The 10,552-nt window shown below is 32.6% G+C and overlaps 2 protein-coding genes across 3 annotated transcripts in view; both read left to right on the top strand.

Moving 5' to 3' along the window:
• LOC126739613 (uncharacterized) lies at positions 1–657 on the top strand. The gene is made up of 2 exons (XM_050445368.1): positions 1–298; positions 599–657. The coding sequence occupies exons 1-2, from the start codon at positions 1–3 to the stop codon at positions 655–657; spliced, it is 357 nt and encodes a 118-aa protein (XP_050301325.1).
• Positions 658–1,303: 646 nt separating this feature from the next.
• The window catches only part of LOC126739700 (GTP-binding protein REM 1), an 88,789-nt gene continuing 79,540 nt past the window's right edge, over positions 1,304–10,552 (top strand). For both annotated transcript variants that reach the window (XM_050445493.1, XM_050445492.1), the window contains exons 1-2: positions 1,304–1,570; positions 9,822–10,061. In XM_050445493.1, the coding sequence (XP_050301450.1) occupies positions 1,357–1,570; positions 9,822–10,061 (454 nt within the window). In that variant the 5' untranslated portion in view covers positions 1,304–1,356. The remainder of the gene's footprint in view (positions 1,571–9,821; positions 10,062–10,552) is intronic.

Below are 10,552 nucleotides of genomic sequence, written 5' to 3'. Positions count from 1 at the left end.
ATGGCCCGTACCAAACAGACAGCTCGTAAATCGGTTGGTGGAAAGGCACCACGGAAGAAATTAGCAACCACGGCCGTAGGAACCGTAGCTCTGAGAGAAATCTGTCATTACCAAAAAAGTACCGAACTTTTGATCAGAAAACTACCATCTCAGCCTCTGGTTCGTGAAATCGCACAGGACTTTAAGACCTCTCTTCGATTCCAAAGCTCTGCTGTTATGGCTTTGCAAAAACCAAGCGAGGCATATTTGGTTGGTCTCTTGGAAGATACCAATCCTTGTGCCATTCATGCCTCATTGATCTAAGTAACTCTTCAAAAGGATTTCCTTTCACTTCTTCTTTTAGAGTATTCAGGGCAGCCTTACATTATTGTTCTTTCCTGTTTGCATGATCTTCAAAGAAAATATCCATCAATATGGTATTGTCTGCCGATAATTGTATGCCCTCATAAAGAAAGATAAGAAAAACAAGCCACTGTAGTCTCGTTAGTTTGGATTTGAAGGCATGTCTTCAACTTCAGGATGCCACTTTAACGGGATCTTGGATTTTTGTTGCTTAAACAAGAGCTTTAGTAAGTAAATGCTTCATTTTATTGCATTTTAATCATTATGCCCAAAGGTATACAATTGGCCAGACGCATCAGGGGTGAACATGTTTAAGTTTACTGATCATTTCGCAGAGATCACCGCAAACAGCTGACGTTCCGCGCAACATTTGAAGTGTTTTGTTGCTTTTTTGAAGTCTATACTCACCTTTAAGTATGGCATTTCGTGTAAATAAATATCTCATCATTAAATTCTGGGTACTGACTTTACCAAAGAACACTTTTCTAATATTACTTACCCATTCTTTATTTCGATTTATCTCACAAAAACCTGTATATCTGTGCGTTTTTTTATTATAAACTATTTTAAAAAATAATTAATTAATGTATTTACCTAAATTACCTATGCATTTAACGTCGGTATACATATTTTAGCAAGGGTTAATTTTTTTTAAAAAAGTGTTCCGCCAATATTCTTTTTAAAAGAGATTTTCAACAAAAGATGTCACCGCATAAAAAAAAAAATAAGTAGGGTTAGGTTTTCTTCTTTCGGAGGGATTGAAAAAAATTTTTAAAGATGGCAAAAAATCTTAGTAGAATTTATTCCAGTTAGAGCCCCACCCTGTATATTATTTTTGACAATGAAAATAATATTGTTCGAGACTTACCTATTTTTAAAAAAAATAAATTGTTAACAAGCACTGGCAACCATGCAGACGATGAGAAACACATCACGGCGAGCGTCGCGACGCTCCTCCTGTAAAAACGTCCCCGTCGTAGTAGTAGTAAAGCGTCGTCAGCGTCAGTTTCCGCCATGACCGACGATAGGCCGCACCGTGTTCCGCCGCGTTCAAAGGGCCGCTCGGCGTCGATTTGCGCCACCGGTAGCTCGAGTATGGAAGCGATTCCGCCAGCGGGTAACGGCGATGGTACGCCGCAGGCACAACGCAGACGAAGACCTGCCGCTAGGTCGCAGAGTGCCAGGATGACCAACAGGAGAAGTGTCAGGAACAGAACTGCCCAACAAGGTAAAAAAATCGATAAATGTCAATAATCGTTTAACTGAGAACTTGCTTTGGATAATAGTGTTGCTACTGTTTCTAACAATACAAATAAGAATAGCAGCAACACGAACGACAACGAACTAATCCTTGCAGCACTTTACACAGATTTTTGGATGTCATGTTTGATTTCCTGGCTATGGTGGAAAATTCTTTGTGGAAGATCACCTTCAGTTTCCATTGGCATATCGTAAACGCATCATTTTAAATCACCCCAGAAAAAGAAATCCATAGGATTCAAATCTGGTGCCACGATACAGTTCCTGATCGGCCTATCTACTGGATAAACTCTAACTAATAAACTAAAATGAGGTGGAATGCCGTCATGCATAAGCCACATATTCATGCGTGTTTGTAATGGAAGAGCTTCCAGCGGCTATTCTTCAAGGAATTCTAAATACCTTTGGCTATTTAATTTAGGTGGTAACTCAACCTATTAAATATTATCCATTTATTCCTGCCCACAAAGTTGGCGGGTTTATCTTATTGCATGGCGATTTTCACCTGTATCGTGGTTAAACTTCCTTATGAGCCATACACAAAATTCTACGCTTCTGCTTAATCATTCACGCTTAGACCATGTACTTTTTGCAGATGGTATGAATGGAAAAATTGTATTTTCTGCAAATTTAGAAACTTGCAATTCTCGAGTTACATTCCCAAACCCAACTGTAGGATTTTCAACAAAAGCATCTAAATCATTTTCTTCAACTTCAGCTATACGTACAGTTCTGAGAGCTCCACTATGTTGGCTCGTATTTGGAGCAAAACTACCTAAAATCCAAATCGTTTTTTCTACTAAAAACTTGTCTCAAAATAAGGCTATAATCAGTTCTTATTCGTTTCTCGTAACCTGATCGAGTCCTTGAGTTAGGCAGGTGTCTATAAGGGAATCTGCCATCGTACAATCTTCATGCTTCTAAAGCATTACATCTTGTCAATCCATATATTAAATGCATATCAGAATATTCAACTAACGTATACTCCATGATGTTAATATTAATTAATACCTATGATATTATTATTATTCTAAATTATAACATGTGAATTGAAGGATCCAAGATGCAAATGGCCACTCTCGAATTTAGGAAACTCAGTACAACTGCAATTCGACGTTTGAATGATCATTATTATCGATACTAAAATAAATCGATAACACGATGCTAAATACATTCTGTTCATTTTATAATTATTAAGTTAGAGAACACATTTCAGAAATGTAAAAAAAGCAGATAAAATAAAACCACATAAAAATTATTTAATTAGGAGTAATGTAAGTCATAAAATAAAACAAAAATGAAAACGTTAATTAAGTTTTTCATTTAATCATGCAATTTATTTTTATAGCCCAATTAAGTTAATAAAATAGTGAGATGTAAAACACTGTTTTAATAGATTTCTTTAACTTTTTTTGCATTAAACAAGATGTTTTTTTCTCATAGTATACGCATTGTATACTTTTATCCTCGAAAAAATTTTTTTATTTAACTCTCCAAAAGAAAATATAATACGTCTCGATAAAAGTTAAAGATAATTGCCAATTTCTAAGTAAATAACAGAACAAAAAAAGAACATTAATCCTCAAATCATTTTTCCTCTTATTCTTTTCATTAAATAGCAAAAGAGAAAGAAGTCACAAAAGAACACAAGAAAAGACAGAAGCAATCCTATTAATAACTTTATAAATCCATCTATCTAAATTAAAAAAAAAATCAATAACAGATATGACAACTGTAAAAGTAAATAAATCATAAAATTTACTCTGATCTAACTGCTGCCTGGCACCATTCATTCAAAACTAAAATTTTTTATTTTCGTCGGATTTTTTTTTACAATAATTACCCTTTTATACCCTTCTTTATCCCACCAGAAATATATTTCCACACGCCCGTTACGGAGTTTCCGTGGAAATACTCTCTCTAATTTTATTTTTAACCTTGCCATTATAGCTTTAGCGTGTCCTGGCTCTGTCAGTGATAAATTGGCTGTTTTAAGTGGAAAGGTTCTGGTTAATGCCCTTTAAAGCATATGGGCTCTCTAATGAGTCCTTTTAGATGCATCAGTCAGTACGAAAAATTCTTGCGGTTAAATAGTACAGGGTATGTTGGAGAAGGTAATGTTTAATGCATACTGTATCATTTGACTCCGTTCGTTAGGTGTGAATTAAAATAATCGAAAATAGTCAACTAATTTATTTACACACTTCACTGCGAAAACACGATTAGTCACGACCACTAGAGATCCATTTGATTGATATATTTACAACATTTACAAGTTGGGTATAGTGATATTAACCTTTAAAGAGATGTTGGAAAATCTACTTTTAAGAGTTGATGAAAGAAGTGCCTTACTTGTTAGGTTTAATTTAAAATAACATTATATTTGTAAAAAATGTGATTATCTATTATATGCATCCTACCTAATCTTTACACAAAACTTTGCGGGCTTTTTAAATATTTTAAGTTTAGTAATTTCTCATGAATTTAGAAACATACAATTTTTCATTATTTATTTTCCATTTTTTTAATAATCTGTTTTTCTATATCGTACAAAAGCTTTTAAATGTATTGCACAAAGCATTTTTTTGAATGAATGACTAATACTTTTCAGCTCCTTGATTAATATTTGCCAGATCATAATTAATGAATCTCTTCTCTTATTGTCACTTAAAGGTATATTCTTAAGATATGGCATCTCTCAAGATTTGTCTAGTTCATCTTATTTCCCTTTTGTATATGATAATGGTTTCTGACTAAAAGTATATTTTCAAATAATTTAATAATTTTCGCTTTTTTAACCGGATATCACATACATTGTTATTCTTATTTAGTATATTCAATTATTTACTGTGGTAAATCTTATTTCATTATTAGATAATATTTCTCATGATATAATCATCAAATTAAACTTATCTAATACCAACTTTTATTCTTTACTATGATCATTATTCTTGTATAAAAAAATCTTTAAAACAACAAAAATATAAATGTAGGGCACATTCAATATCTATTGAGTAGCTAATATTTAATGCATATAGAGCTAGCGATATATGTTTGCTTTTCAAAATCTCTTTTGCTTTAGTTCTTATTTTACTATTTTAGAATGAACAGATAAACCTTTTTTTAACTAGAGTAAAATCTAATACGATAAATGCAAACTTATCTGTGATCGATTTTTACAACTTTCTGCACGATAGAAATAACATACTGTGTCTTCTACCTATGTGAAAAAAAAGCTAAGCTTCTTAATATTATTAAGAATCTGCAAGACAAAGATTTAACCAAGATGTTTCATCTTGTCAACCTTTAATAAAATAGCTTTCCTAACCTAAAAATCCTGAGAAACATTTTTAGGAAAACCCTTTTAGGGGCATATTACTATAATATTATATTGTAAATACCGAGAAACCAGCTGATTCTCGATCATTCCGGAATGACACAAGTGGTACACCACACGAGGTCTCGAAGGTTAGGGGGAATCTTCCAGAACAGTGTAGTGCCGAGTATATAAGGAGTCAGTTCAGTGAAGTAAAGTTCAAAATATTGGCGCGAAATTTAAATAGTAAATAAATACATTACAAATAAATATCTCTAGTAGTCGTGAGTGATCGTATTTTCCTAGTGAAGTGTGTAAATAATAATTGTCTATTTTCGATTTATTTCTTAATTCACACCTAATGAACGGGAAAAATGCTAAAATATGATGTAATCATTCTTGTGTCATTTATAAAGTCAGCAAAAATATAATATTTTGACGGATTATTTATCTATGGGACATGAACTCTAACCTATGCAATAAAGCAAAATCTTAATTAAAAAAAGAACTTACTGAACCTTTTAAGGTTAACCAGTTCATAACTCAAATTCATTAAAAGAGTACTGGAATCTATAGTCTTCCAATTTTTCTGTTGTTATTTATTTATTTAAGCCAATGCATTGGCTGCTTCTGATTGATAGTTTTCTCAAACGTATTACAAAAACTCTACACACATAAGAAAACCGATTGGAATTCTGCTTGCGATATATATGATATGTTTATCCTCTCAATCATTTACGACCCCACAAAAAAAAAACCGTGAAGTAAATTCAATTTGATAAATGCGTGGATTGAAGACTAAATTATTTTCGGTAAAGCGAGGAAAATGCCATTCAACGACGCTGTCTGCGACCTGTTCTTTTCCCGATAAAGACGGATAAGGGTGCTAAGAAGAGTTTTACAATAAACTCTTCTTAGCACCCTTATCCCCTCCGGTTTTTGTTTTGTTTTGAGATTTTCCTTATTTCGTTCCTGAAAATAATATTAAACTGTAGCCATTGATTGGTTTTTTTTTGGAAAATCACTCAGACAAGATGCGGATAGGAAAAAAAAGCAGGTTTCTTAAAACTTCATAACATTAAAAATATATATTCCAGTTAACGGAAACACGAAAGTAATTGTAGCTAACTACTGTAGATCAATTGATTAATTCAATCATATTAGTTAGTATTAAAAAGAATTATGAAAAAGAAATATGTTTTCCAGCATATAATATGTGCATATTAATAAAAAATCAATCAAGGCTTTCCAAAATGGATCGCTATTGGATAAACAGTGTAATTGATTAGAATAATGGCATAATGCTATTATTTTCTTAGTTTGGCGATTAACTGTTAAATCAAATACACAAGATAAGATAAGGAGCGAAAATATACCACTACAGAATAAACTGAGAACTAATGAAAGGAAGCAGATGCAAAATATTTGGAGTACATTAATGATAAGAGACTGGGAAACCTTACTTCGATGTTTTAGACAGTTAGAACATAAATACTTGAAATACTTTAAACTGTGCAGAAGCACAACAGAAGAAAAAAGCGTATATAGTTTCTTTATAAATAATTCAAGCGCTTTTATCTTTTTTGAACTCGTCTATTAATCATGTTTAAATGTCTACATTTTACAGAACTTTAAGAAGGATCGTCGAACCCGTCTACGTTTGTTGTCAGTCTGATACCTCTTTTTAGAGATTATTACGTTTTATTTAAAATGGAGCTCAATTTACCCATTGCATTTTTGGCAATAGCTGATCTATGTTTCATTTCCTCAATATATCAGCCAGTAATAATTATTACAGATCTCTGGTACACAAGCTAACTTACATAGGCGATATTATTTATTTCCGTTGGTTGGTTTTGATTGTTGGTTCTATCTATTATTATCATCCTTGTCTTTATTCTGTTTATTTTGAGATTGACATTTATTATTAATATTATATTTTATTAGTATATTGGTAGTATGATGATTGGGTATGGTAATCGAGTTCAAACACATCAGGAAGTTTGCGAGTTATTTAATTAAAAATACCCTAATCGTCCGCCAATATTGCAATCGACAGTTAGCAAGATTGAGCAGAAGTTCAGTCAAAGTTAGAAGTTTTATTGGTGGTTTAAGATAATCAGCATATAGCATCTAGGCAAGTAGCATAGGGTATGGATATTGAAAAAAAAGGATTCTTACAAAACTACATACAAATAAATACAACCTTTATTATATGCAAGTTCATCAAGAACTCTTGGAAGGATACTTTGAAAGGCGCCTTGAAATTGAGCTTTTGTGCAAATTTAGTGAAAAATATACTTTTTTTCGATTAAGTTTCTACTTTCTGCTTCAATGGTGGCGTAAATATCCAGAACTATACAAGGAAAGATATACACAATTCAATCGAAAAATAAACGTGTGGGCTGGCGTTGTTGGTGACGTTATTAGTTTTTCTTCTTTGAAAAAAATTGAACAGGTAAGAGATAGACCTGAGTTTTCTAGAAGAGAAACCTATTCCAGCTCTGGCTACCCTTTTTCCGAGATAGAACGTCTGGATTGTCACACCATAACATTTGGTTCCAACAAGATGGTGCATCTTCCCATTATGCTGTGGAAGTTCAAACTTATTTGCACGACACTTACCAAAACAGATGGATTGGAAGGAGAGGTGTTATTGAATGGCCATCAAGATGACCCGATCTGACACCACTAGATTTTTTTCATAGTAATTCCTTAAAGGAGAGGTATTGAAAAGCCAATCGACAAATCTAGATGATTTAAAACAACACATCCGTCAAAAAATATGTCGAATAACGTCCGAAATGGTTCGAAATATGCAGCAGGAATTTCGATTAGGTTAATCGATCTACAAATTCCTGCTGTTAATCAGTTGACTATCGGAGGATATTTTGCTGAAATAAAATTATGTTTAAGTTCGCGAAGCTTTGTTTTCGATAGAATAAAACGTTCTAAAAATTATTTTATTTTTCCTTTTTTCAATTTTCAAATTTTGAATAAGAATAACTCCAAAACGCTTGGACTTAAGTATTGCACATGCTATGTGAAAAATGCAATAAAAAGATTGGGTTGCAATTTGAAGAACAAAAATTAGCAATGCTTTTTTGAGACAGCCTGTATCCATTTTTTTTGCAAAATATGCCCCTAAAAAAATAAAATTGACAAATCCGAACGATTTAAAAAAAAAATTTTTAAAATTTACGATATTGAATTTATTCCTTACTTTACGACTAACCTGTATATGCTTATGCAGTACTACCAAGTCTTTTTTTCCCTTTCTCTCTCCCGCCAGTCGTTGTTCGATTTCAAGCATCGTGACTATTCTTGTTACAAGCCTCTGTCATGCTTCTGTATCCTCTACGGTTCTCAGTACTTCTGCTATTGACATATTTATAAGATTCTAGATTTGGTCTATGAATCTTACACGAGATCTGCCTCTCGTTCTTTTGCCCTCCACTTCTTTTCCTTGGCTCACAATTTTCTCTATCCCATCCTTTCATATCATGTGACCAAAATATGTAAATATAGAAGGAGCCTTTCATGATCACGAATATTAAGTTCTCTGCATATGGAGTTATTTGAACTATGAGCTAACCAAGGTATTCTCAACATCCTACGTAACATATAATTTTAAACGCTTCTATTCTCGTACGGCATGCTTTAAGCGTCCAAGATTCTAATCTAAAGGTTGTGATAGGTAGTATCAGAACCTTAAGAGGTCTCATCTTGGTCATTTTCCAGATATTGTAATCTTTTATTGAAGATTTTAACTAGTCTGCCCAAAGTTTCTCTACCATTCCAATCCTCCTGATTTCTGGTTCGGAGCCTCCTTTGTGGACTTTGTAATTGGTTTCTATATTGTGGATCAGTCGAAGTGGCATTGGGATTATCTGTAGTCGGTTCACAATTAACAGACATTATTTGATCCTGCTTAATCGTAAAGCTAGCAACTTCTATGAGTTGAAATACTTCAAACATTTCTTCTTCGTTTTATGTCAGAACTATCGTGTCATCTGCATATCGTAAATTTGACTCTTTTGTTCCATCAATACAGACTCCGCCCTCCCAGTTTCGTAAAAACTTAGTCTTGTTTAGTATTTAGTCTTCGCATGTGACCAGCAATCCGATAACTTTTTATCATAGTAGCCCTTTTGTTAACCAAATATCTATTTAATGTAGACCTGAATGCAGGTTTCCATGTCTGGTAACTTTTGCTGAATAGTTGATTTAAATACTTTAATTCGGCCATACCAGTGCTTAAATTGATATTTCCGAATCATGCTAAAAAGGTATTTTTTTAATTTTTTATAGAACTACACAGCTAAAGTAGATCAGGAGGACCCTATATCTTGCAAGATAATGGTGCCAAAATATGTCTGCGGGGCAATAAACATATTTTTTTAATTTCGCATCATTTTTCGTTTGTTAAGTGATCATAATAAAAGAGATAAAAAATTCAGCACCTTTCCAGTAGTTGCACTATTTAAATGTTGCTGCTGCAGATGATCTATTTAAGTACGGGCAGTATTTACGTGTAGGTTTTGTTGTTCTATTAATGTTGAACATTAATAAATGTCTAAAGAGTGAATTAAAAAATAGTTTCCAAATTCAATGATTTCATAAATAGGTTTAAAAGAATTCCATGCCAAATTTTAGGATTTAAACAAATTTATTATACGGCCTTAAAAATAGTTGCTTGGACTATGACTAGCGGTAGTTTGGATTTCAAAATCATCTTGGGATTTTAAAATTGACAAGTGGCTTTAAAGTATATGGGATATTTCTTCCTTTATTAATTTCATGAAATCATATTATTGTCCTTATATTTACTATACAAATATGGGACCATCCAACTTATTTTTTTAAAATTGGTAAATAATAAATATATATTTTAATATTTCAGCAAATAATGAAAAAACTCAATACAACAGCGAACCCAAGTTAACCGAGGACTCAACCCCAGACGTTTCGCCAAATATCAGAAGAAAGGGCTCCCAAAGACGTGGTACCTCAGTATACCAAAGAAAATCCACGGCTTTCTTGGACGTACCTGAACGAAAAACTAGTGCTAGTCATAGTAACACTGAAGGGGAGGAGGATGAGGACAGCTACAGACTAAGGAGCTTCAGTTTTACATCGAAAGGTAATCATTTATTTTTAAATCATTTTCCAATTAAAAATGTAAAAAAAAGAAAATCCATTGAACTTTAAACGAAAATGTTCTTAAAAATATTTTGTTATGAGTTGTTCACTTTTCGCGACCTAATTTTCGCACGGATCACTCGACTTTTTGGATGGGAAACAGTTGGTGGACCTTGACACCTATTCTGAAAATCCCGCTATCCTCGAAAATTCGCAGTAACATTGTTATTTTTATTCTACGATTTAAGTAATGGTCCATTAAACTAGATATTTTAACCCTACATTTATTGTGTCTGTGTTAAATATCTATTTAAAAGCACTTTATAACTATTTGAGTAGAACTAATTTCTGGTTATTTCAGAACGGTAAATTCAGTATATGTTTTTTTAATTATTTGTAATTATAATGTAATTAATTATTTGTAATTATAACTTATTTCATAATATTATGTGTGGTAAGAGTTTTGTCATAAAAATAGAGTGAGAATTAAGA

This window comes from Anthonomus grandis, chromosome 8, assembly GCF_022605725.1.
Source record: "Anthonomus grandis grandis chromosome 8, icAntGran1.3, whole genome shotgun sequence".
Taxonomy (NCBI): domain Eukaryota; kingdom Metazoa; phylum Arthropoda; class Insecta; order Coleoptera; family Curculionidae; genus Anthonomus; species Anthonomus grandis.
The sequence above is the reverse complement of the archived record's forward strand: the minus strand, read 5'-3'. Positions and strand labels throughout refer to the sequence as shown.